Source organism: Convolutriloba macropyga, chromosome 1, assembly GCF_964194025.1.
Source record: "Convolutriloba macropyga chromosome 1, txConMacr16.3, whole genome shotgun sequence".
NCBI lineage: Eukaryota > Metazoa > Xenacoelomorpha > Acoela > Convolutidae > Convolutriloba > Convolutriloba macropyga.
In genome coordinates this window covers 38,480,028-38,506,981 of record NC_134468.1, presented here as the reverse complement: position 1 = coordinate 38,506,981, position 26,954 = coordinate 38,480,028, and the positions used below count along the sequence as shown (strand labels likewise).

At 35.9% G+C, this 26,954-nt stretch overlaps 2 protein-coding genes across 4 annotated transcripts; one reads left to right on the top strand and one right to left on the bottom strand.

Annotated features, from left to right (window-relative positions):
• Positions 1–216: 216 nt before the first annotated feature.
• LOC142338615 (etoposide-induced protein 2.4 homolog) lies at positions 217–15,088 on the top strand. Its single transcript, XM_075388452.1, has 3 exons — positions 217–436; positions 688–820; positions 14,195–15,088. The coding sequence occupies exons 1-3, from the start codon at positions 245–247 to the stop codon at positions 14,899–14,901; spliced, it is 1,032 nt and encodes a 343-aa protein (XP_075244567.1). The 5' UTR covers positions 217–244; the 3' UTR covers positions 14,902–15,088.
• LOC142338598 (uncharacterized) lies at positions 15,086–25,310 on the bottom strand. 3 transcript variants are annotated; one of them, XM_075388440.1, is made up of 5 exons: positions 24,734–25,310; positions 18,324–18,460; positions 16,336–16,510; positions 15,830–15,998; positions 15,086–15,440 (listed from the first exon to the last, which is right to left on the bottom strand). In XM_075388440.1, exons 1-5 carry the CDS (start codon positions 24,987–24,989, stop codon positions 15,251–15,253), a joined length of 927 nt encoding a protein of 308 aa, XP_075244555.1. In that variant the 5' UTR covers positions 24,990–25,310; the 3' UTR covers positions 15,086–15,250. The 3 variants fall into 3 exon arrangements, with proteins under 3 accessions (XP_075244555.1, XP_075244539.1, XP_075244546.1); XM_075388424.1 differs by having other exon boundaries at positions 16,336–16,512; positions 18,278–18,460; positions 24,734–25,307; XM_075388431.1 differs by having other exon boundaries at positions 15,830–15,977; positions 16,336–16,512; positions 18,278–18,460; positions 24,734–25,302.
• Between the last annotated feature and the right edge of the window lie 1,644 nt (positions 25,311–26,954).

Here is a 26,954-nt window from a genome sequence, read left to right as displayed (position 1 = left end):
TACAAAGTTTTCTAACCTAAGCATTTTTCTACGATGTTATTCGAACTTAAAGGATTTAGATGAAGCCAACAAAAGGCAAAATAAATCTGATCATTAATGTAGCTCAAATCATTGGGACTCTATCTGGAGTTTTTCTGAGTTCAAATTTAGAATGATTTAGTGTCCTCTATTGAAAGTGCAACTTTCCGCGCTACACACAGTATCTGATGATGCATGTTGTTTGTTTTGTTTGTTTTAGACTCGTATGGATGCAAAGTTTTTCATCGAGAATCTATTCATAGGATTTCTGCAGTCCTTAAAAGGTTTACGGTCGATCTGGAATGTCGACGTCTTAATTGAGAAGAAGTTGACTGAAAGGTACGAGCGGGTGTTGGAAGCCAGAAGCAATGGATACCGAGTACCCAACCATCGGTTGAAATATAAGAAACCGCCAAAGGTAAGTAGCATTACTGTCTTTAGTTACAGGGATCAGGTTAAAGCAACGGTGGCCAGTTCCTTGAAAGGGGAGTTAACTTTTTATTCACCATTGCTACAGATTGCATTCTCAACCCACAAATGAATTCTTCATTAATTCACTTAGCACCGTTTTTAAGATGTCTGAAGAGTACACGCGACACCAAAAGTTTTCTGTGGTTTAAACTAGGAAACATAAATGTCAATTGTTTTGAAGCACAATCGTTGTTTTAGGTAGCGAAAAAAGTAGTGCAGTCTTGTTTTATCAATGGTGGAATATTTCTGATGAGCATTGTGGTATTTTACTGGGTGTTCTTACCGATTGTCTTATGGGTGCTGCAAGTCATTTTGCCACGCCCAGTAGCTGGTTAGTACTGACATTTTTCTCAGAAATACCAAGAAGGCCGTGAATTGATCAATATGTGGTTTAGACGACAACTGAAAGATTCAAAATGTAGTCTGAAAGCTGTCGTCAGATGATAGGGAAAGAGTATTTCTTGAGCTATGTTGGACCAGTTTTTTTAAAAAGACGGCGGTTTTTGGAAATCTTAATCAAATAGCGTAACAAAAAATTATACGTCTCCAACCACCTCGCCACTCGGGAGGAAGGTCACGCAACCATCTAGAGACTAATTCGAGCGCAACCGAATCAGGGGAAATGGTCGTGTAGCAGAATGAGGGAAAATGGGAACTAAAGCCAAATAATTCCCCATCTCATCGGTCTGTTTTGAATGCATAGTTTAAAATTGAAATATTTTGATCGAACGTTTATCCGCGGCAAAGGTCTTTCATGACCGATGGAAGGGGGAGGCAATCCCACCGCACACCATAGATAATCAAACGACGTCATATGATTTACTTCTCCATTTCTCACATTTGTTGGACTTCAATTTAACCATTCAGATTTTCCGCCAGTTAAATTCGGGCATTCGTCTAGAAATCTGTCTTATTCTGTTCAATGCGCATTTTGTTTGATATCTTAGCGCCACTGAAACTGGCGTCAAAAATAATCGTTGGACGAACTTGTGATAATTGGACCCGCGGATTAGGTTTAGTTGACCAACCAAAGTTACGCTAATCAAGTAAAATTATTAACTGACTAAAAAAAACAACCGACTAATGTATGGCCAATTGCTTTGGAACGACCAGTGGGTGGTGGGGATCAATTGAGAACTGTTTCAGTGGGCAGGGTCGATTACATAAGACGCTTCAGCGCAAGACTTTTAAAAAATGAGATCAATCTTTCTATTAGACTTTTAATAAACTGCCGTAAATTAAGTTGAGCTCATTTTAATTGTAGTAGAGCTCAATTTTAATATTATAAGCTTTGTGCAGTCAATTTTTAACAAGGTGACTTTGACTTTTACTTGAGTTTCATGGTGATCTGCTTTTTTAATCAGTTAGTTTCAGGATTTAGACGGGATGTATAAGTCAATGCCGCGCTTAGGAACTGATTAAGCCAATCTGCTGAAAAGTCAAAATAACAGATACAGAGAGGTGTATTTGTTCATACCTCATTCTGTAGGAGAGGGAGAAAAGAAAGAGGCAATTTTTTTACTAAGCGAGCAATTTGGTTTGGTTACATGCGGATTTGTCAAAGTAGTTTTTAGTTTTAACTGAATTTATCAATCAAAGTGGTTTTTCTCAATTATTTGGGTGCGTCATTTTTCCTTATCAGACGCTTTTGTTAAGCAAATTTTGTATCCTTCCTCTAAATTTTATAGTAATGTTTTTTCGTCTAAAGTAAGTTTTTTATTGTTTTTTTTAGTTACCTTTTTGTTTAGCAATGGTTGTGAACTGTATTTCTTTGAGAAAATTGATTGAATAAAGTCATAATTAACCCCTTTTGCCTGTGTTTGAAGTTTTTTGCCTATTTCTTTTGTTTTTGTGCTTTTTGCAAGTTTTTATTTATCAAATGTCAAGTTTGGAGCTATTCTATGTGTCTTGTTTCCACTAAAAGAAATCTGAATGTTATATAAGACATTTTTAAGTGAAATAAATGAAACTTTTGTTTCTTTTCTGATTTCCTTAATCTTCGTAATGATGAAGTTACGAAGCTTCGTTATGAAATTTTCTATAGAAAGAAACTGAGAACTTTTGTATTTTGAATCTAATGCACTAAAGCACTGTTGAATATTTAAATTGTGCCTAAACCTATTGTAGTTTTATTTATTAAGATTTTCGTTTTGTTTTTTTAAAGTGTTATTTTTTGTGTTTGTTGGGTTTCTGGCACTTCAATGATCGAAAATTAACATTATCGAAAGATCTTTCATGAACAACTGTTTTAGCTAATTGTGGGTTCATTTGGCTTTGGAAATTGCAACGAGATTTTTATTTTTTTTTGTTCCTCATTTGTTTTTCTTGGTGTCCGGAAAACTAGCCGACGTGAATATTAGCCGAAAAAGTCAAAATGTGGCATAGTAGCCGAAATAATTGCATGAGATAATTGCTGTAAGCAAACATAAGTGGGACGCGCAATTATCTAACTCGCTTACACATGAAAATAATGCGTTTGGCCATGCTTCGCGGGCCACGGCCATGCCTCAGCGGCCTATGGGACTTGATATGAATCTATCACAACCGAACAAAATATCACGGCCGTTCTCAAATCTGATTGGTTAAAATCTTTTCGGCTAATATTCCTTTTGTCTAATTTTCCTTTCGGCTCAATTTCCTAGCACCGTTTTTCTTGTCCTCCGTTTTCACTTTATAATATTTGTGTTGTTTTGTTTATAATTGTTTTGTTGTTTATTTAACAACATCTTATTGTGTCTCCGGCTGTGTTGCGAGTAGAGTCGCCAATTGCTGTTATCATAGTTGTCTTGGTGCTAGGACAATAGATCGAAAGACAACAGATCGAAAGCGGAAATTGGGACAATAGATCGAAAATTAAATTATTCAAGTTGAGTATTGGCCAATCAGATTTGAGCGCTCATTTATTATACATCATATAATATGTTCTGTTGTGATATTTTGTTCGGTTGTGATAGATTCACATCAAGTCCCACGGGCCGCTAAGGCATGGCCATGGCTCGCGAGGCATGGCCAAAATGTAATTATATTGCAGCTCGCAAATAATGCTTAATTTCAACCAATAAGAACAGAGATTAATTTTCGATCTATTGTCCCAAATTTTCTGTTTTCGATCTGTTGTCCTTTTGATCTATTGTCCGGTCACCAGCTGTCTTTTGCTTCAAAATGATTTGTATTCTTAATTGCTGTAAATTCGAGCTATTATGCCCTTCTCGTGGTTGTTTCACGACTCGCTCAGCAGTATTGGTTAAAAATGGAAGCACTGTGTTCAGGCGGCATTCTGACCTCAAAGAGAAAGTTAGTTCAGGAGCTGTATGAACTACTTTTTGCTGAGCTAGAAAGTTTTGTTCATGTTCTCCGTTGAATGAATGACTTCTTGACTTCAAGACTTTTTGACTTTAAGTAGCTTTTTTTCACAGGAAAGTTCTAAGTCGGAATTTTGATCCTTCAAAGGCTTGTCTTGACGTACCGACAGCTTTTTCAACTTATTAAGTCTTTTTTCAACAAGTTTTTTTCTAGTCTAATTTTTGGGATAGATAAAGGTATTTTGAAGGCAACATAACCGGACATTTTTTTTGTTCAGAGCCCGACACATTTCACTCCTAATTATGTCGGCCCCTGCGTCAAGGTTCGCTTTAATTTCTTTGTTTAGTTCTGTTTAAAAAAGCCTCAGTTGAAAACCGCGTACGGTGTGGTTAAACAGGAACTTAAATCACAGTAGCAGTAAAAAATCCAGGTCGAAAAAAACAATATTTGAACCAATAAACTTTTCAAAGTTTTTATTTAGCATCGCAATGAACTGTGTATCTCGTTTGTAGGAAGAGAATTCAATTGAAGTTTAATTGTTAACGGTCTGAAAGTAAAAGTAGGGAAGAAATGGGCTTTTAAAATGTATTGATGCTCCGAAGATGAAAAAATATGTAAGAGAAATCAATGCAATAAACATACTCCCAAATGAACTGACTGCTGATACTTAGTTTTTTAAGAGTCAAGGAAACTAAAGCAGATGGAATTTAAGGAGTTTAGATCTGTAAAAGTTTAAATTTGATTCCCAAATGCTCCCTCTCATTTTCATTGTTGGTTTCTGACGAAATTTTATCCTTCAATTGGACTGTTGACATGACAACTTTTGCTGGAAGTAAAAAAAAAGAAATGCATATGAATTTATGCACTTGCGTGCATCTTTCTTGTTTCGTCTAAGATTGTAATGCTTCCGTTGCTTCATAAGTACTGTATAATCAGGAGGCCGACATGTTAACTCAGCCAAAGTTTTTCAATTTGTTTAGATTTATAAATTTTGCTTTTCTATTCTTTGGTTTCATTCGCTTTCGATTTTGCCGTGTTGGGCTAAGGAATTGTGACATCTAACATTTAAAGAGTTAGGAACATTAGAAGTATTTAAAAAATAAAAAGAAAAAAATATCGAAAACTGTTTTTTGCGCCTAATTTTTTTCTTCGCTTTGTCTTTTTTTTGTGTAACTCGGTTTCCGTTCTTTATTTGTAACAATTGTGTATATTGTTCTGCTGAAAGACAATATACACGATAACAAAAGTAAACTTGTTTGCTGTGGATAATATTGCTTAGCTTAGAGGGTTTTACGTCCCTTTTGGGCTTTTGCGTGCCATGAAGAGCTCTAAACTTTTGTGATTTATCATGAAATTAATTCAAGCTAGCTATTAAAAACGTAGGGAAAATTTGGGCAAATAAATGGATTTCACGGTAGTTTGCCGTTCTTTTGTTATAAGCATTGTATTTGGTGGTAATTTCACACTGCTTGCCTATGAGAATGTTACATTTTAGAATAAATCAGCAAAATAAAGCACCTCAAAATTGGAGGGCATGAAATCTCCAGAAGTGAAAAGTTTTGTTGCAAAAATTGGTTGCCGTTGTTTTATTTTGTGCTGCCTTCAATCGTTGCATTCTGCTATTACTGGTTGTTAGTTTGGCAGTTAATCGTGTTTGAGGTTCTGGTTGTTCTACACATTGGCTAATGGAGCAACAAAGTGAAAAGCAAAATAGGCATCACATTGCATCTCCAATCCTACAATTTCATCGTAGGCCGCGTTTGCGAAGAAGAATGACATTTTGTCACCCATTCTCGCGTTGGAGAAAAAGTTAAATTGTGGACAATCCTTACAAGATTCCGTCACTGATCTCGGTAAAATTACGTTTTTATGTAATCAATGTCCGCAATTTGTGAGCAGGGATATCGTCGTCACTGAACTTTAACCTTTAAATTATATCAAAAGCTTTAACGGATTAATGTTATAATTACCCTTCATTTCATTTTGATATGGAGTACTAATTATATCCCACGTTGTCTCCATTAATCAGCAGCCTTGACGGATTAATCGAATAATAGTCCTCCCTCACTTTAACCCACTTTAATTTAAGTTCTGAACCCTTAATTGATGTTCAATACTTTGTCATATTAAAATTATAATTACCCTCACTACTTTTCGATAAAAACCAATTATATCCTTTTTTTCTCCTTTAGTTACATTAGCGAGGATGTTTGTGACGCAAATTTCCAGGCAATAGTGACAAAAATCTCACCATTTCTCGCTTCTCATCAAATTCTACAATCGCGGATATCAGTGGGAAATATTCTCATTTTTGAATAAATTTGCAATTGTTTACCTCACTGTTGTCCGCAATAGCTTATAACGCCTAATCTTAAAACATGGGGAGCAGATAATACTGACAGTAGCAAGCAAATTTGCTGGCTCAAAGTGTAGTATTGGGGACGTAATGCACTGAGCGCTTTCATTTTTTCCGTTAGCATTGTACAGCATTTAGTAGTTGATGTTGTTTGCTGGCTGTTAGGAATCTTGGTATTATAGGGAGAGCCAGTAGTTTGTGTAATTTTAAAATGCTCAAGTATATTGTTTTTTACATTTTGGCCGTGGCATTGATGAAACATTCAACAATGTTTGCTATCCCAATTTTTTCCGGTTTGTCTTCTTTCTGGATATTTTTTTGTTATTTCAGAGTAAGAGAGTAAAATTTGTAATTTTACAGACGACATTTTCTGTGCAATTCTTTTCTCTGAAATCTTACTTTTTTTCAGTCAAATTGTTTTCTGTCCAGAATCAAGTGGCCCATTTTATCTTAGTAGGTGTAGTAGTGGTAAAAGACTTCAAATAATGGTAATTGAAGTCTGAAATGGGTTTTTTGGTTCGGTTTCAGATTCTGTAAAATGAGTTCAAAATAAAAAGCATTTACAATTTCATTTATATTTGATGTCATTGACGGCAAACAGTAGAACTGTTTAGTAGGAAGTATTATGTATTATGCATTAAGTATGCATTTGATTGATGCCATCTTAAATACTCTTAAACTGCTTCAACTTGCAATTGCGAAACACTAGGTTTTCTAAATTTGATTATTATAATTTTGTGTAGTGCTGTGGCTTAGCATTTTGCACAGAGGCAACAAGGGTAATTTTGTAGTCCGTAATGGTTGTCGGCTGGAGATCCAAAAACACTGGATTTTTGTTGCTGGAACTTTTCTCAAGAAAATTGTGCTTTTCATTGCTTTCCTTTAAGTTTTGGTGCTGTTGGCTCTTATCGAATAGTGCCCTCGCTCTTTAATAGCTCGCCACACTTCTCATGCTTGACAATTAGAAGGACAACTGATTGGACTAAAGGTCAATTGGAATAGGTTTTGATATTCGCAGCAGCACCTATGAATCAAGAGATATATTTATTGTTCTATGAGGTACGATGTCCAAATGTAATTAATAGCCGCCCTCATCTTATCAGCCGGCTATTATAGCGCTCCTATTTTTTACAATTCAAAGAATTTGAATTGTATTGGGGGGCTGTCTTTTTTTTAAGATATGTTCACACATTTTCATGATTTTTGAAGTCAAATTGGAGGAGTGATTTTGGTCACGCCGAAACAGGAAGTGGAGCGAAAAAGCGAGTGGTTTTGCAGCGTGAAATTTTTTCGCTCCAAATTTAAAGTAGAGTGAGAAAACGGTGTTTGAACAAAAATTCGCTTTCTCGCTAGTGGTTTTTTGTTCACATGCGGCAATTTCACTTTGATTTTTACTGTTTTTTCGATTTTTTGGATCGGATTTTCTAAATGGTTTTTCCAATCCATTCATAGTCCGTTCTAGGTCTAGTTTTCTGTTCAGTCAATGAAAATTCTTTGAATTGTACGTCAGGACTTGTCCTGCTATGTTTTTTTACTTCGTCGAATAAAAAAATGTTTCGCTTTACCTCATTTTGCCGCCTTTTCAACATTTTGCGTGAAATCTTTTTGACTTCTCTAGGCTAGTTTCTCTCTTCTCTCATTCTGCTAAAAGTGATTTTGAACATCAGTTGCTCAGCAAAGCAATTCAAAATGAACAGAGTTAGTACAAAAATGGATGTCAGAAATAGAAACGGGATAAACCCATAAAGCCCAATTTTAGATGCCCGCTATTTGAACGTCGTTCCTATAAGTCTTATTTACCATCTCTAATGCTTATTGTTATTGATAGGAGCCCCTGTAGCCTCTCTCTAAAAAACAGAAGTATGTTCAACTACGAAATGCCATCAAAATAAATCGGACTTAAAAAAATGTTTTTGTACAAAAATCTTTTTTTTTTCAATATCTTCTGTTATTTCAATCCCAATCATGCTTATTGGAATCAACGGCGGCTATTTTCCGGCAATCTGCCGGGTATGTTCTCAAATTGCAAAAGAGTTCCAAAGCTCTTAAAAAGAGCTGAATATTTATTTAGTTAATGGAAAGCCACAATAGTTATGAAAAATTTTAGAGCGAATGGACAATTCTTGTACCAATTCCCTTTTTTACTCGTCTGCACAACCGTGTCTTTTATGTTCTATTTTCCTTTCCTGACTTCTTAGGTTTTTTAAAGCATGCAATATCTGTTTTTTCTGCAATAGTTTGAGATTTAATTAAGTTGCCAAAATTAGTACAAAGTTTGGGCTCAGTACAAAGTTTTCTAACCTAAGCATTTTTCTACGATGTTATTCGAACTTAAAGGATTTAGATGAAGCCAACAAAAGGCAAAATAAATCTGATCATTAATGTAGCTCAAATCATTGGGACTCTATCTGGAGTTTTTCTGAGTTCAAATTTAGAATGATTTAGTGTCCTCTATTGAAAGTGCAACTTTCCGCGCTACACACAGTATCTGATGATGCATGTTGTTTGTTTTGTTTGTTTTAGACTCGTATGGATGCAAAGTTTTTCATCGAGAATCTATTCATAGGATTTCTGCAGTCCTTAAAAGGTTTACGGTCGATCTGGAATGTCGACGTCTTAATTGAGAAGAAGTTGACTGAAAGGTACGAGCGGGTGTTGGAAGCCAGAAGCAATGGATACCGAGTACCCAACCATCGGTTGAAATATAAGAAACCGCCAAAGGTAAGTAGCATTACTGTCTTTAGTTACAGGGATCAGGTTAAAGCAACGGTGGCCAGTTCCTTGAAAGGGGAGTTAACTTTTTATTCACCATTGCTACAGATTGCATTCTCAACCCACAAATGAATTCTTCATTAATTCACTTAGCACCGTTTTTAAGATGTCTGAAGAGTACACGCGACACCAAAAGTTTTCTGTGGTTTAAACTAGGAAACATAAATGTCAATTGTTTTGAAGCACAATCGTTGTTTTAGGTAGCGAAAAAAGTAGTGCAGTCTTGTTTTTATCAATGGTGGAATATTTCTGATGAGCATTGTGGTATTTTACTGGGTGTTCTTACCGATTGTCTTATGGGTGCTGCAAGTCATTTTGCCACGCCCAGTAGCTGGTTAGTACTGACATTTTTCTCAGAAATACCAAGAAGGCCGTGAATTGATCAATATGTGGTTTAGACGACAACTGAAAGATTCAAAATGTAGTCTGAAAGCTGTCGTCAGATGATAGGGAAAGAGTATTTCTTGAGCTATGTTGGACCAGTTTTTTTAAAAAGACGGCGGTTTTTGGAAATCTTAATCAAATAGCGTAACAAAAAATTATACGTCTCCAACCACCTCGCCACTCGGGAGGAAGGTCACGCAACCATCTAGAGACTAATTCGAGCGCAACCGAATCAGGGGAAATGGTCGTGTAGCAGAATGAGGGAAAATGGGAACTAAAGCCAAATAATTCCCCATCTCATCGGTCTGTTTTGAATGCATAGTTTAAAATTGAAATATTTTGATCGAACGTTTATCCGCGGCAAAGGTCTTTCATGACCGATGGAAGGGGGAGACAATCCCACCGCACACCATAGATAATCAAACGACGTCATATGATTTACTTCTCCATTTCTCACATTTGTTGGACTTCAATTTAACCATTCAGATTTTCCGCCAGTTAAATTCGGGCATTCGTCTAGAAATCTGTCTTATTCTGTTCAATGCGCATTTTGTTTGATATCTTAGCGCCACTGAAACTGGCGTCAAAAATAATCGTTGGACGAACTTGTGATAATTGGACCCGCGGATTAGGTTTAGTTGACCAACCAAAGTTACGCTAATCAAGTAAAATTATTAACTGACTAAAAAAACAACCGACTAATGTATGGCCAATTGCTTTGGAACGACAAGTGGGTGGTGGGGATCAATTGAGAACTGTTTCAGTGGGCAGGGTCGATTACATAAGACGCTTCAGCGCAATACTTTTCAAAAATGAGATCAATCTTTCTATTAGACTTTTAATAAACTGCCGTAAATTAAGTTGAGCTCATTTTAATTCTGACTGAGGGAAATAAAACGCGCAAAAAGCAAAATCTTGAAAAATAGTCAGACAGAAGAAAACGCTTCCGGAATAAAAATCGGTAGGATATTCAAAACCGACAGGAACACAAATTTTGTTCGATATCAATTAATAAGCAATAACATTTGACCCGAATCGTTGACCAATCAAACAAATGTTTAAATTTTTGTTGCCATATGAAACATAAGTTTATCTTATGAAGAAGTGCTATGTGATGACCGCAAAGCCGATTTATCTGCAATTCTCGGCAAATCATTTTTGCGCGCTATACATAATGTAACCTTGTCGTAAGCTTTGTGCAGTCAATTTTTAACAAGGTGACTTTGACTTTTACTTGAGTTTCATGGTGATCTGCTTTTTTAATCAGTTAGTTTCAGGATTTAGACGGGATGTATAAGTCAATGCCGCGCTTAGGAAGTGATTAAGCCAATCTGCTGAACAAAAGTCAAAATAACAGATACAGAGAGGTGTATTTGTTCATACCTCATTCTGTAGGAGAGCGAGAAAAGAAAGAGGCAATTTTTTTTACTAAGCGAGCAATTTGGTTTGGTTACATGCGGATTTGTCAAAGTAGTTTTTAGTTTTAACTGAATTTATCAATCAAAGTGGTTTTTCTCAATTATTTGGGTGCGTCATTTTTCCTTATCAGACGCTTTTGTTAAGCAAATTTTGTATCCTTCCTCTAAATTTTATAGTAATGTTTTTTCGTCTAAAGTAAGTTTTTTATTGTTTTTTTAGTTACCTTTTTGTTTAGCAATGGTTGTGAACTGTATTTCTTTGAGAAAATTGATTGAATAAAGTCATAATTAACCCCTTTTGCCTGTGTTTGAAGTTTTTTGCCTATTTCTTTTGTTTTTGTGCTTTTTGCAAGTTTTTATTTATCAAATGTCAAGTTTGGAGCTATTCTATGTGTCTTGTTTCCACTAAAAGAAATCTGAATGTTATATAAGACATTTTTAAGTGAAATAAATGAAACTTTTGTTTCTTTTCTGATTTCCTTAATCTTCGTAATGATGAAGTTACGAAGCTTCGTTATGAAATTTTCTATAGAAAGAAACTGAGAACTTTTGTATTTTGAATCTAATGCACTAAAGCACTGTTGAATATTTAAATTGTGCCTAAACCTATTGTAGTTTTATTTATTAAGATTTTCGTTTTGTTTTTTTAAAGTGTTATTTTTTGTGTTTGTTGGGTTTCTGGCACTTCAATGATCGAAAATTAACATTATCGAAAGATCTTTCATGAACAACTGTTTTAGCTAATTGTGGGTTCATTTGGCTTTGGAAATTGCAACGAGATTTTTATTTTTTTTGTTCCTCATTTGTTTTTCTTGGTGTCCGGAAAACTAGCCGACGTGAATATTAGCCGAAAAAGTCAAAATGTGGCATAGTAGCCGAAATAATTGCATGAGATAATTGCTGTAAGCAAACATAAGTGGGACGCGCAATTATCTAACTCGCTTACACATGAAAATAATGCGTTTGGCCATGCTTCGCGGGCCACGGCCATGCCTCAGCGGCCTATGGGACTTGATATGAATCTATCACAACCGAACAAAATATCACGGCCGTTCTCAAATCTGATTGGTTAAAATCTTTTCGGCTAATATTCCTTTTGTCTAATTTTCCTTTCGGCTCAATTTCCTAGCACCGTTTTTCTTGTCCTCCGTTTTCACTTTATAATATTTGTGTTGTTTTGTTTATAATTGTTTTGTTGTTTATTTAACAACATCTTATTGTGTCTCCGGCTGTGTTGCGAGTAGAGTCGCCAATTGCTGTTATCATAGTTGTCTTGGTGCTAGGACAATAGATCGAAAGACAACAGATCGAAAGCGGAAATTGGGACAATAGATCGAAAATTAAATTATTCAAGTTGAGTATTGGCCAATCAGATTTGAGCGCTCATTTATTATACATCATATAATATGTTCTGTTGTGATATTTTGTTCGGTTGTGATAGATTCACATCAAGTCCCACGGGCCGCTAAGGCATGGCCATGGCTCGCGAGGCATGGCCAAAATGTAATTATATTGCAGCTCGCAAATAATGCTTAATTTCAACCAATAAGAACAGAGATTAATTTTCGATCTATTGTCCCAAATTTTCTGTTTTCGATCTGTTGTCCTTTCGATCTATTGTCCGGTCACCAGCTGTCTTTTGCTTCAAAATGATTTGTATTCTTAATTGCTGTAAATTCGAGCTATTATGCCCTTCTCGTGGTTGTTTCACGACTCGCTCAGCAGTATTGGTTAAAAATGGAAGCACTGTGTTCAGGCGGCATTCTGACCTCAAAGAGAAAGTTAGTTCAGGAGCTGTATGAACTACTTTTTGCTGAGCTAGAAAGTTTTGTTCATGTTCTCCGTTGAATGAATGACTTCTTGACTTCAAGACTTCTTGACTTTAAGTAGCTTTTTTTCACAGGAAAGTGCATAGAGCTGACCATTTTCAGCCGTTTTCTCCGTACATTTGGCTAATATTTATGCTAGCTGTTTGGGGTTGCTCGTGGAATTAATTTTTGATTGTAGCTACAGTAATTTATTGCTCTCCCATTTGGTAAAAAAGTGTTTAAAGAGCCCAATAATGGGCTTCAAGAGCAGAATTGGCTCTTTTCTCAATTTATGTTGATTTTTTTCCCAATAGATTTTATTTTTGTAGCTTCGACTGGACTTCAGTTGGTTAGTGTATTTGGTACCGGACATTTTTTTGTTCATGCCTTACGTTCGTTTTTTTGACCTGAGAAGTTATGATAAAATTGCATAATTAAGCAATCAATTTTGGCAGTTTTTAAATTTAGTTCTGTGGATTTTTCTCTGTTTAGTTGTAGTAAGAAACTTTGTGCACCTCTAGAGATGTACATTTTGTTTTATTGGTTGTTGATTTATTTTGTTCCATGAGGTCCTTTTGGAAGAATTGTACAAGTCTTTCGTAATTGAAATTTTTTAGATAGTTTTCAGCAATCTTTAAAAAGTGTGTTTATTTAGTTTTCAGCGTGTTATTTTGAAAGGAAGATGTGTAAATGAGTTTTATGAGTCGGCAAGACTAATCAAGGAAATTTACTTGTTTTTTTATACTTAATTTAAATTTTTTTCCCATAGTTATGAAGTTGACGTTTCGCAATCTTTCTGCGGTTTTTTACTGATTGTTTATTCTATTTCGCTTTGGCCCCTTTTTTCGAGCAAATCTGACAATTTCTTGACGTAATTTCTAGAGGTTTTATGGGTTAAAATTTACAATTGTTTTTTTTTGCAATAGTTTTTTATTCTTGACTTTATTGCTTGCTTTGATTCCAATGCTAAATTACTCCTTGGGCCAAATTTTGCTTTCAAATTCAAGTTCTGCTGTTTGGGTTTTTGCGTGCAACTACTTATTCATAAGTTAGCTCAGTTATTTGGAGCTTTATTAGTAGGAGCTCAGTTGTTTTCATTTTGGTGTTCCCGTGTATGCGTGTTGTTTTGATGGGTTCTTCGGGATGGCACGATACGTGGAGTTGCTTCCTTATTTCTTCCGACCCTGATCTATTTCGTCAAAATGTTTTACGATCATATGAAGTCACGTTCACTTCAAATCTGCTTTTTGCTGATTCAATCATGCAACTGCGACTGAATTGCGTGCTTTGCGTCATTGTTTACTCTTGGTTGATCGAGTTTTTATTCGCGTGATTAGGTTTTTGGTCACATTTGCTTACTTGTTCTCAAACAAAAACACTGGCTTATAGCAGCAATAGAAGCAGCAGTACATTATACTGATTTTAATAAAAATAAATCTGAAGCAAATACTAAGAATATTGAAGGAAATTCTTTCGGTCTTTATGATTGAGACTGGCTTTTTCGGACAATCTGTCTGCTATTTTTAAGTATATAGTTTGTTTTGTTTATTGAGTTGTTGTCCAAGGCTTAATTGAAGTTGCACTTCGAGTCGATTCCTGAGTCTTCCGTTTTTATTTTTCAGCTTTTATTTTTCAGGATTTATTTTGCAGTTTTTATTTTTCAGGATTTCGAGATGTGGTGGACCATGTTATGAACTTCCTGTTTGGTAGCTTCTGGATCATTCCTGTATACATTGCAACACGTGTATTCAACTGCCTTTGGTGGCAGGACATCGCAGACGCGCTCTATAAAGTCCGACCCAATGTCAACAACCACCAATACCGAACATCAAGTTTATCGAGTGATCGAGATGCTTCTCCTGAACTAGTTAAATGGAGTCTAAGCATGTTATTGACCGATATGTGCTATGCAATCACAATAGACACCTTTTTCTTAATCCAAGCGACAATATTCTCCTTGCTACCATTCGGGATCTTATCATTTGTGATCTCAACGCTGCATCTATCTTTACTCTATGCACTGTACGCGTTCGAATACATCTGGTGGGCCCAAAGGTGCGATGCGAAGGACAGGATGATCAGAATTCAGAGCAACGTGCCTTACTTCATTGGGTTCGGCCTACCTCTGGCACTTGTGTCCTCAGCTCACGACTGGCCCATTATTAACGGCTGTTTATATTCTGTCTTATTTCCTTTTCTGATTTTGAGCGCCTTTGAGGCAAATCCTCCCCTGAATGGAAATTCGACGAAGGGATCTACTCAATTTCCCGTCTTTACACCAGTCATCACAATTTCTGAATTCGTTTTTGGAATTTTTAGAAAGCGGTCGAACTTCAAAGCATACTTGGTATCTGATCCGGATACAATGTAATCGCATGCCGCTTTCCTTGTCAGTATAGATCGTGATATGTGCTATGTTCTCAATTAGGCAAAAACTCTGTGTTAGTGTTCAATTTCCGTTCTGGTCTCTAGTATTACTGATGTAGTTTAATGTTAGAGTTAAGCGAAATTGTAGTTACTATTTAGCTTATAGCATTAGTTAAAATTTTTCTAACTTATTTTTTCGTTGAAGCATTTAATTTGAAATCGCGAAATTATTTAACAAATAATTAAGATATGAATTCAAGTGAATGTATTCAATTTAGCTCTGATGCTGAATTGATGCATCGAAATGGCCCATGCTAATTTGCTACATTGGCCACTTTTTGTACACATTGTGACTAGACGTATAGATGAACATCTTTCCTCCTGTAAGTGAGTGACTGCATTTCGTTGACTAAGTAGTTATTGTAGTCGACTATGATTTGTCGGATCTCATGCTCGGAGGCGATCCATTGGCAACCCACTTGGAATTCCCCTCCGATTATTTTCAGAGGTTCCGCTGGGATACTAAGCGACATTCCATTGCTGTGGAGAGCGAGAGAATTGTTTCCCTTCAATTGGAGTTTTGTATTTCATGTTACCCAATTCTGCCTTATAATCCTTTTAGTAAAGCTTGAGCTTCTTAATCTGCGATGCTCATACAGTAAGCGTACCATGTATCATATTCAATGTATTGAATTTCCAATGATTCTCAGATGTATCATGTAATAATGTCTCACCAGAACAGCATCAGCCTGTACATGCATATTCTCGACTACCCTTTCTTCACTTTTTTAGATGCTATTGTCTAATCATACACTAGCTCTTTTTAGCAGTGACATATCCATTAAATTGTTTATAGGCCAGCTTGGGCGATTTAAAGATGACTCTCTAATTTAGCAGCACGTAAGGAGATGGAAGGGAAACAATTTTTCCTGAAGGATATTTCCTTGTTATCGTCACTGCCCCAGCTATATGCAAGTGGGCCTATTTTTGACACTCGAATTGAGACATCTCGGTTGGATAGGCCAGTTGACTCCAGAGACGCGCTCCTCCCGTAGCTTATGCTGAGGAATTTGGCGTGGCCTGGAACGAATCTTTTTCGCTCTGTAATATTATTGTTTATTGGACACATCTTTTACGCCTCCTTGGGCGGTTTTCATTTTTAGATCTGTTCTCCCGCGTGCTGTATGTGTCCACAGTTGGAAGTTTTAGAATTATGCGTTGTTTATATAACATTTCATTAGGTAGGGAAAATTTGACACATGTAGCTAGGAGCGTAAAAGCGTGCCTGCCCATTTGTGGTATTTTAACCTTGTTTAAAAATACCATCTTTTAAACACGCTATATAGCAACTCCGTTGGTGACAATAGGCCAGATCAAATTGTGAGCGGGGGCGCTTAATAGAGGAAACAAAAGCGTGCAAGTAGGGAAAGATTCAAACCTTTCCACTCTCCCTGTGGTGGCATATTGTAGCTGGATCGGTGAACTGAAGTTTCTAACTTCTGAAGGTCTCTCGCATCACTCACTTCCTCCAATACTGTCACGAGAACAGGTACCCAGTCCGAATCATGTACATAGCAGAGAGTGTGTGATATACCAGCTCGTCGAAAGGTAAACTAAAAAGGACGAGATTTTGACACGGTCTGCAGCAAAGATGTATGAGTGAGTGAAGCAGAATTTCGCTTCTCTTATTTACAAGATGTTTACTGTTTAATAGGACAAACTGTGTCCTCTTAATTGCTCTCTAACGAAGTTTGAGACAATTATTGTAATCGTGTGTAATATTTATGGAAAATTTTTTCTTGGCCGTTTTGCCCTTTTGTTCCATTACGTTCTCTCTCAAATGACTTCTTCACGCTAAGATGTAGCTTACTATTTAAGATGGCAGACTGTTATCCTGGAGGTTGCGACCTCTGAGGCCCTTGTGGTGGCGGGATTTTTGAAACCATGAAAAACTTCTAAGCAAAAACTGTATGCAAAACTTCTAGCCATGAAAGAATTCTGTCGTTGAAGGGAACTCGAATAGTTTGTTTTTGTTTAGCAGATCTGGTGAATTTAGGTAGCTGTTTATTTGTGCATTAACTGAAATTATCAGTTTTTGTTAACTTTTAAACTTTTTTTGAGCATCATTCATCGGCAATTATTAGTCTCATATTCGTTGTAATTGTACGCACGTGACAGATTGTCGGAAAGTCACCGCGATAGACCTCAACCTTAATTGGGTAATTTCTAGTGATTTTCATGACGAGAGAAAATGGTCTCAAAGAATGGAAATTTTAAATGTTCCAGATAAAAAATGCAAGTTTTTGTGCTAGGTTTTCTGCTCTATAAAAAATCAATTTGAACGCTCTTGGTTGGTTGCAATAGATAGATTTCCATGTTAGTTGGTAACGCTGTCGTTTAAACATTCCGTTAAATTTTTTTCCATTCAACTTCTCAATGCTTAAAAGGATTTGAGATTTGGTGCCCCGTTTCGTTTTTTTCTCTTAATGATAGTCTGTTCTGCTCTTAAAATACAGTAGTTGACAAAAGTTTTAAAATGAAAGTTTGAACATTTCAGATAGTTCTTTTTAAGATCACAGGAAAGATTATATTTTTGCCGACAATAACAAACCTTTATACTGTCGACCTTTTTATTTTTGTCGACCTATGCTACTTGTTTTTGGCAATTAAGGTTTGTAGGAATGCTCCGTTGAATAAAAATTGCGATAAACTTTCAAACGCCAATTGTGGCCTCTTAGGGATGTAATACCTTAGTAGATTTGTTTATGCAAATTTACTTAAGACTGAATTCAGGTGATTTTCAAGCAGTAGTTGTGAATAAAATTAGATACCGAGATATTGGCATATAGGAGCAATTTTTTCACCTTTGAAGACAATAGTTGGTTTTGGTTCAGAATTGTTGGTTAAATATGAGAACTGTTTTGTTTGCATTTAGCGTGAGCTGATTTTTCTTAAAATTTTATTCTGTTTCTTCTTATTGTTTTCCAACTTTGTCTGGAATATGTTCTTCCGTCTCAAGTCGGTAAATTAATTAAACTGTCATAGTCTGCAAATTGAACAATGTTATTGTCACCTCTTATTTGTTTGGAGATTTCAATGACGTATGAATGATAAACTAGATTTCCTAAAATGTACCTTGGGGAACCCTAACATCAAGATAATCGTAGGAATCGGTTCTCAGTTTAACGAATTGAGTTCGATTATTGAGGAAAGAATGCAGGAAAGACTTCACTGATGGTAAAAATTTTGCCCTTTTTTCAAGGAAAGCGTGTATAAAATTGATTTGAACGCTTTTGCGCGATATAAGAAGATCCTGTTTCTTAATTGTTCTGGGACGGATAGTTAGATTAGACGAATTATTTATGAGAATACTGGTCCCTGATAACATTTGAAGTCCCCGCATCTCAGATCCCAAGAGAGCATTACTTCCTGGTCGGCGTCTAGGGACAGGTGCTGAAAGATTCCCGCTTTGGTCTTGATCGAAATGTAGGGCTTGGGGAACTTCTTTTCTTTGTCATTGGGTCCTTTAAGCTGCATTGCTTCTTCCTTCATCAGATTAAGTTCTGAAACATAACCGACTAACGTTGGGCGAATTGCTCTCAAACGAGCGGTTGGCTTCGTCAGTAGCTAGGCACGGTTTAGTGAGGCTAGCTTTAGCTTAATTGAAGGGGCGTAAGTGACCGCAGCTGGGGGGGGGGGGGGGGGGTGCACCGGGGGCTGATGGGGTGGCAACAGAGGGGGAGGGGGTCAATCTCTAAGAACCGCCCTTCGCACCATAAGTATAAGTCTCCAAAACAGATTCTGTGAATCGCTTACTTGAAGACAAGTGAGCTGAAAGGCTCTAAGAGCATTTAATGCGCTGGGCGCTACCTATTTATCCGTTTTTGATGCCGAAAAGCAAATGGGTCGGACGAAAAAACGGTCAAGCGAAAAGTCGCATTAAAAAAGACCGACAGGACTAATATAATTGCTACAAACTTTGTTTGAGAGCAATTAAAAACAAATCAATGAGTAATAAAATTATGTTTAAAATTTTGCCCTTTAACAAATATTATAGAAAGAAGAGGCCTGGAATTGAATCGCGGACCCCTCGATCTGCAGAATTCTCTACCACTGCGCTATATCCCCACAAGGCGGCTCGTTAATGTGCGTTCGCACACGATGTTCCGACCCGAGCTCATCTACATTTTTGACTTAATTGTCAAACAAATGAAGAGATAACAAAAATAGATGTTTGATTTTTAAAAAAAATTGTTACAAAACCTAACTGCTAATTGAATTACATAATGCCATGCCTCATTACAGCGCTCACGAGATCTACCAATATAAACACCACGAGAAAAAACAATAAACAACAATATAAGCAAAAACAAAAATCTCACGGCAAAAACCCAATATATAAATTTAAAAGCACCTAGTAACAACGTCAAAATGCAAACAGATAAAACCTTAATTACACAAATTTAGTTTTTCCTAACTACACAACAGAAGGAAGTTTTCCTTAATGAGATTAGGTAAAAAGTTGAAAAATAGAAGAAAAAATGAGGCTAAAGTCAAAGATCAATCAACATTTCTTAAACCAAATAATTTCGAAAGTCTAAAAAAATCTTTAGCTTATAACGAAATAATTCTTGATAAATTATAAAAAAGTCATTATGAAACTAATGGGACCTGTCTTTGCTTAAGATGAGCCATATGAATATTCTAAACACGCAGAAAATCTCAAAAAATCGCGAGCGATTTACACAAAGACGCAGAAAATCGCAAAAAATTACGAACAAAAACACAATTTATTGAAACCATTAAAAAATCATTAGCGATTATCTGAGTTTTATGTATTTTTTTAGTTTTGATTTATACTGATTCAGCTAAACTTATACTGAACGAGAAAAGAAGTTCGTTCGTTTGGGCCAAATTTGAAAATCATTGGGATCTGTTATTAACTGATAAAGCTAAAAGAAGAGAAAAAGAAACACAAATACACCACTCACAAATTTTTAATGAAAACGCATATTGTCCACCAAACAAAACATCAGTTACGCCGTAATATCAACAGACAGGTTAATTTTCGGAATTCAAGGAGTTGTATGGGACCTCTCAATGACGAGAATAAGTTACAAGTTGACGAAAAGAACAACAAAAACTGAAAAGTTTGAAAAAATTTTGAAGATGTATAATATCATAATTTATAAGACTATTGGCTTTAAACTGACTGCTTCAGGCAACATCACTCATTTAATCGTCAATTGCAAGTTTATGAAACCGATCACTACCTAAAAATAAAAAAAAGGCAAAAACAGCAAACTCAAAAAATTTAAGCGAGAAAAGTTTCAACGCCATTAGAGAAAGAACTTTTCGGTATAAACTCTTCTATTTTCAAAATTTTTAACAGCTAGTTCATTGTTCTTATTGTTACCAAATGACTTGAAAAACAACCAATATAAACAAATATATTAAAACCACGAAGTTTTCGAGAAAAGCCCTAGTATCAAAGACATTAAATTCAATATTTTTTAACGGAATTAAATAAACACGCTAAATTCTGCCTCAATGAAATAGCAGTCATAGGGTTCATTCATAGGTCATCGATAACTCATCACAATAAGTCGTATGGCAAAGAAAAATACATCAAAACCACGAAATTTTTGAGAAAACCCATAGTATCAAAGTCATAAAATTCAATAGCTTTCAATGGAAGGCATTTAATACGCTAAAGTATGCCTAAATGATGTGACGACAAGGATGTTTGTCTCTCAAAATTACCAATAAGACATTACAACATGTCATTGACTATGAAAACAACAACAAACACAGGCAAAATCCAAAAGTTCAGTAGAAAAGTGAGAGAAGAAAGTGTCGAAGCCATTTAAACCATAACATTTTTTCTCTAAAAACTTTTTCTACGATGCATTGAACGTTTTTTTTAAGCCAATGGGAGCTATCAATATTAGGATATTGTAATGAGATTTCAAAAGGATGCAAAATTACAAAAAAATATGCGAAAATTAAAAATTATGATAACTCGTGCACTGAAGTCAGAAAACCAATAATTAGAAGACAAAACCGCTAACTAGATAAATTGTTGTTGATGTTGAAAAAAACGCGGTTTTGTCATTACTGAGACTGACTTACAATCCACGAAAATAAGCTTAAGATTGATTTGTGTTAAAAAAAATTAAAAAAAAAAACATTTTTAAAGTCTTAGCAGCCAATAAACTCAATAGCTTTCAAAGGAAGTCAATGAATACGCTCAGCTATGCCACGATGCGAATAAAAGGATGTTTTTCATGCCTAGGTAATCAATAAGACATCACAATATGTCTTATGACTATGACAAAAAATAAACACAGGCAAAAACCAAAAATTCTGTAGAAAAGTGCGAGAAGAAAGTGTCGAAGTCATTTGAACAATGAGTTTTTCTCTGAACACTTCAGCTGTGATCCATTGAACTTCTTTTCTAAGGCAACGGGAGCCATTAATATTAGGATAACATTAAGATTTCAAATGGAACATATAACACGAAATTTCCAAAAATTAAAAAAAAATCTGAAATCTTGTGGCATTGAGGTCATTTTACCAGTAGTTAGAAGATAAAACAGCCAATTAGATAAATTATTGCTGAAGTTGAAAAGAAGCGGGTTCGGACATTACTGAGACTGACTTACAATCAACAAAAATAAGCTTAAGATTGATTTATGTTCAAAAAAGGTTCAAAAAAATATTTTTAAAGTCTTAACAGAAATTAAATTCAATAGCTTTCATAGGAAGTCGATAAATGCGCTCAGTTATGTCTCGATGTGAGGACAAGGGTGTTTGTCATGCATATGTAATCAATAAGGCATCGCAATAAGTCTTATGACTATGAAAAAACAAATACAGGCAAAAACCAAAAATTCTGTAGAAAAATGCGAGAAAGTGTTGAAGCCATTTATACCATCTTTTTTTCACTGAAAAGTTTATCTATGATCCTTCGGACATGTTCGCTAAAACAATGGTAGCCATCAATGTTAGGATGATGTGATAAGATTTCAAAATGAACCAATAGAACGAAATGTCCAAAAGTATTAAAAAAAATGAAATCTTGTGGCATTGAAGACGTATAACCAATAATTAGTTGATAAAACCGCTAATCAGATTAATTTTGTTTGCAGTAGAAAGGAGGATGGTACTGTTTTTACTGAGCCGAGCTTACAGTTCACAAAAATAAGTTTATGATTTACTAATATTTAAAAAAATTTCGAAAATTTATTTTCAAAGTCTTAACAGCCATTAGCTGTCCACTCACAGCACTAGATAGGTTCACTTAATGCTCATTACGAAATCTATTTCGCATTTAGTCAACAATTTTACGCCATAGGATTCTAAAACTTTAGTAAAACCTCAAAAAGAAAATCAAAATTTCATTTGAAATTGCGAAAACTGAGATACGAGTCCAAAAAAAGAACATGAGCGATCCCTGGGAAACCAGTTTTTTGTTCATTGGGCTTCATTTCATTGTAAATGAGGTTTGCAATTAACGGAGCCTCGATATGGAAAGTGACTAGCCTCTAGGTGACTTGAAAAAACGAAAAAAGTCAAAATTTTCTAAAAAAAAAAGAGCTCCCAAATATAATTCGAATTTTTTTTTTTGATATTAAACTTCCCTCTGAGACTAGAACTTGTCTTTTTATCTCCTTTCGTCTATTAAGAACCGAATATTGATTGATTTTGTGGCGTGAAATCTAGTTTTGAATTGAATTTTTCGTAGAAAAAGCGTTAATTCGAACAAAAATTACGGTAAACATGAACAAAAGTGAACCAAATATCCCATGTTCACATGAAACTTTAAACCTCGATAACTCCTCGAAAAAAAGCGAAATTCAAAAAAATCTTTTTAATTTCCAATTCTACGCTGGACGAGCTTTTTAATGATACCACACACATTTCTCTACGATGAATATATCGGTCGGCCAAAATTCACGGAACAAAAAAAAACCCATTTGAGTATATCGTTCCTCCCCCCACAAGTGGGGTCGGAACAATAAATGAATTTCGCACGAGGAACATAAATATTCACAAAAAGTCTGCGGTGAAGCCATTTCCTTTACATTTTCCATGAATATAGCGTTTCCATTCAACTTAGTTCCTCTCAGCACAATATTTGTCGTAGCAGTATAATTTATGCGAAGGATGACGTGAAACTGTTGTAATTGTTGGACTTTATCGATTGCTAGATTTGCGGCCGCCAGACTGGCCCAGCTAGTCATATGCAATTTTTGACACATTTTAGCATTTTGAGTTTGATTTTCTTAAAAGAAATCCTAATCATTTTCCTGTGGCATCTCAATTGCTCATCTTTTAAAATTTATTGCTTGTGCGACTCCAGCGGTTGAGCAAAGTTTAATTTTTTTTTGATAACTGTGATAAAACTAAAGTGGCGATTGAGCCGTTTTTCTGACTCAAAGTATTTCGTCATGTGTGGCTGTTTAATTTCCGTCTTTTTTATGGGAGGATTGCTTTATTTAAAAAACTGCTTTCAAAATTTTTTCGTATCATAGCCTATTGTTAGGCTAATCAAGGTGTAGTTTCTGGGTATATGCAGGCGTGAAAATTTGTTTGTGGACATAAATTCATAGCGTGAAAAGCAATTGTTGAAGGTTTTGGAGCCGCGTTGAGTTAAACCCCTCCCTCCTCCACTTCATTGCCACTCCAACCCCGGCCCCAATGAACTCTGATCTTAAGCGTAAATTAACTGTGTAAAGCGCAATTTAATGTGCGGGTACCCCCTCCACATTTATATCCCCTCTCGTTTTCACCACCCCCTTCCCCCACCCACAATTTCATGCCCCTCAAACACTTGCTGTAGGAGCCCTAAGATCAGGCTAGCGACTACGAAGTACAACCCCGCGCGACTGGTTTGAGAGCAACTTTTCGGACGTTAGTCGGTTATGTTCAGCATAATGTGATCCATGCTATCTATCAAAAAGAAGTTTTGTCACTTAGCATTGCTGTTTTGTCATTTGAGGTAGTTTTTTGAGCCTTTTTTACAGAAATCTCAGAGCAGCAAAAATTGTCAAAAAAAAACTTAATTGTCTTTCAGCTTTTTAATTTAATATGAGACAATGGATCGAATTTTGAACACCTAAAATGGTTTTCTATTTGACAGAGGACAGAGAAATTTTTTAATCAGAAAAAGTTTAGGTATCCATTGTCACAGCTTACAGTAAAAACCTGAAGAATAATTAAAGATTTCATTGTTGCATGCTTGAAATGACAGAACTTTAGCTTACACATAGAAGTATACTGATTGTCAGAAGTAAATTAGCACCCCCTAATTTTACGGATGTAAATTGAATTTTTAGCGCAATATCATGCATCGCGGGCCATGCCTTGGCGGCCCGTGGGACTTGATGTGAAACTATCGCCACCGGACAAATTACCACGACGAAAATTAAAATACAATTCTGAACCTACCGACGTAGCAATAATGACAAGAAGCGACAGAAGCTTTTTTTCTGTTCCTAATTTGAGTTGAAAGCAACATGTGATCCAATAAAGCCGATTTTCAATCTAATAATCTTCGGATTGCATCGCAGGATTTTTCCCTTTGCATCTCACTATAATCGCATGAATTTTTTAAATCAGAATTGATTCAACCTCTTTTCAAAAGGACTTTTTTTCCCTTATGTAACGAGAAACATCGAGAATATTTACGTGCCTCTGTTATCTTTTCAATGTTCTTATCATTAGTTTTTGACGCGGAATGTCTTGGAAACTACTATTGCAGCCGTGTTCTGGTAATCTGGCGGCGACTATTTGTGAACGCTAAACACGTAGGTCTGTAGTTTGTATAGTACCTGACTTAAATTTGTCATCTTCTTGACCAAAGCCAGCCTGGGTCAAATCTTCCTCAACTGTGTGCTCCAAATTCAGCTCTCCCTCTCCTGACCGACATCTTTTGATTATTTGTAGCACTCTAGCTAGCTCCATGTTCTCTGGATCGAATACAGACCAGTACCCATTCCATTTGCGACACTTGCTGGCAATGTAACGAGACCAATTCTCTTCTCCAGAGTAAATTGCGAATGTGTTTTCATCGTTTTGGTCAGTCATCGTTATTGTAAGTTTTCAAACACAATTTAAGAGCCTTCCATGTTAAATTGAAGTCATTGTGTATATCTTAGAGCTTAAATTTTTGTGGCCCGATGAACTTATTGCTATAATACAAGGGATATGCGCGCGAGTGATGGGTACAAGGACCTTAGAAGACTAACATTTCCAACTTTTTCATAGCAAACTGAAAGATATAAATTTTCCCCTTTTTGTTAGCAGCATAGAAAAGGCCTGAAGTTCGATTATGCTGGTACGATTACGATAGGGCGGCTAACTTAGGGCAAGACAATTAGCGGAAAGGCCGTGTTTTTAACGGCAAGTACGTTCTTTTTACGCGCTTTTATGACTTAAAATGCAAAATATTTGACTAACTTAAGCTGCCTCAATGTTTTCGTTACTGATTAAATTTACTCATGCTTCTCTAAGTTTATGATAGCATATAAATTTTAGTCGCTCGAGGGACTTAGTGCCCTGACATGAGAGTCCTTGAGCACGAGAGCTGGGTAAAGGGCCCAAGGGTGATTTCAAGAGAACCCAGGGTATGGTTTCATTGGTCACTAAATCTTCGAGGCAGTGAGCTTAGTTAGAAAGATTGAACTTAGTCTTAAAAAAGTGAGTCTAATTTTTGTCCTAACCTAGAATAGATCCGAATAGGGCGAAACAGAATAGATCCGGTTTTACTCTTCAATCCGTTAATAACTCGCTTAACTTGCAGTGGTTTGTCTTAGCATGCATTTCTTTTCCGGCAGTACTACTATTCTTTCGTACAACCTAGATCGTAGTCTTTTGCGGCAATTGCCCTTTACACCTTGTATAACCTTTACATTTAAGAATACATTTTCGAAAATTTGAAGCTAAATGTTTTAGTAAATAAATTCTTTTGTTCTTAAAATCAGCTTTTGAATTTCGGCGCTAGAACTTTTTGCGCCTTTTGTGAGCTCTTGATAGCCGCGGAGCGCTTTTGGTCCAGATAGTTTAATCATCGATCCCTCTGTTTTGAACACCAAGGGGCTTAAAATTTCCTTTATACGTTGTAGTCGTTTGAGTTAAGAACCTCGACATTTTCAGTGAGAAGTACGAGACTTCGATCTGTTTTTGTAAAATAGTTCGACTGGTCTCAATATATCTGGACGTGTTCAATCGAAGCCCGATACTAGTCAATGTGACATCAAAAGGTGTTCTCCAGCTTTTGTGGATCACCTAACAAAGTTATCAAATTGAAGTGATTTTCTCAGGCCATTTTCCGTAATTACTCGCAAAGCTGTTTTTGAATTTAACAGGTGTTTTGAATTTTCATTTGAGCTATGATTTGAAATCGCAGTGGTTCACCCTAGATGTAAATTACCACACGCTTTTTATTGCCATCTAGAAGTCCTCAAACTCCGAGGCGAAGCCCAGTAGTTAAATAACTTCGAGAGGGTGATAACAAGCGTGCGGTAATGTTTTCAATCAACTCTCAGGTGAAATTTGATATACAAAGGTTGAACAATTACTTACGCCTTAAAAAATTTCCTAAAGTCTGCTCGGTAGAAATGTCTGGGAAATCTTAACTTATTGTGGAAATAATAATAGTTCTATCTACACTAATAGCAATACCAATAAATCTGGCCTGTAATTCAATTTAACTGATTCCAAGCATTGTTTACCAATGACTTTTTTGAAAGATTCAAAAATGCCAAAACATGAGTTGTCAGTTTAGTTGTCTTCGTAGCATGCAGATCAATTTATCATCTATTACTGCCGTAACCAGAAAGAAAGGTTCTGGCAGTCAGAAATCCTATTAATAGCATGGTTTCAATGTCAGTAGGTTGACAGCGTCAGTTACAAAATATGAAATCTTCGAGCAAATTTAGTCAAACTAAACCAAGATCGTGTGTTCAATAAGTGTCTCGGTTCTCCTACCTATTACAGCATATTTATTAGATGACATATTCATTAAAGTACCACTAAAGATATGTACTATTT

Bases quoted from the DNA above. Each gene is read 5' to 3' on its own strand.
- LOC142338615 (XM_075388452.1), top strand. From the start codon at position 245: ATGGATGCAAAGTTTTTCATCGAGAATCTATTCATAGGATTTCTGCAG. The intron at 437-687 runs GTAAGTAGCATT...TCGTTGTTTTAG, and splicing joins AATATAAGAAACCGCCAAAG to GTAGCGAAAAAAGTAGTGCA. The intron at 821-14,194 runs GTTAGTACTGAC...TTTATTTTTCAG, and splicing joins TTTGCCACGCCCAGTAGCTG to GATTTCGAGATGTGGTGGAC.
- LOC142338598 (XM_075388424.1), bottom strand. From the start codon at position 24,989: ATGACTGACCAAAACGATGAAAACACATTCGCAATTTACTCTGGAGAA. The intron at 15,999-16,335 runs GTTTGAATCTTT...ATAATATTACAG, and splicing joins ACCACAGGGAGAGTGGAAAG to AGCGAAAAAGATTCGTTCCA. The intron at 15,441-15,829 runs CAGGAAAAATTG...TCTCGCTCTCCA, and splicing joins GATAACAAGGAAATATCCTT to CAGCAATGGAATGTCGCTTA.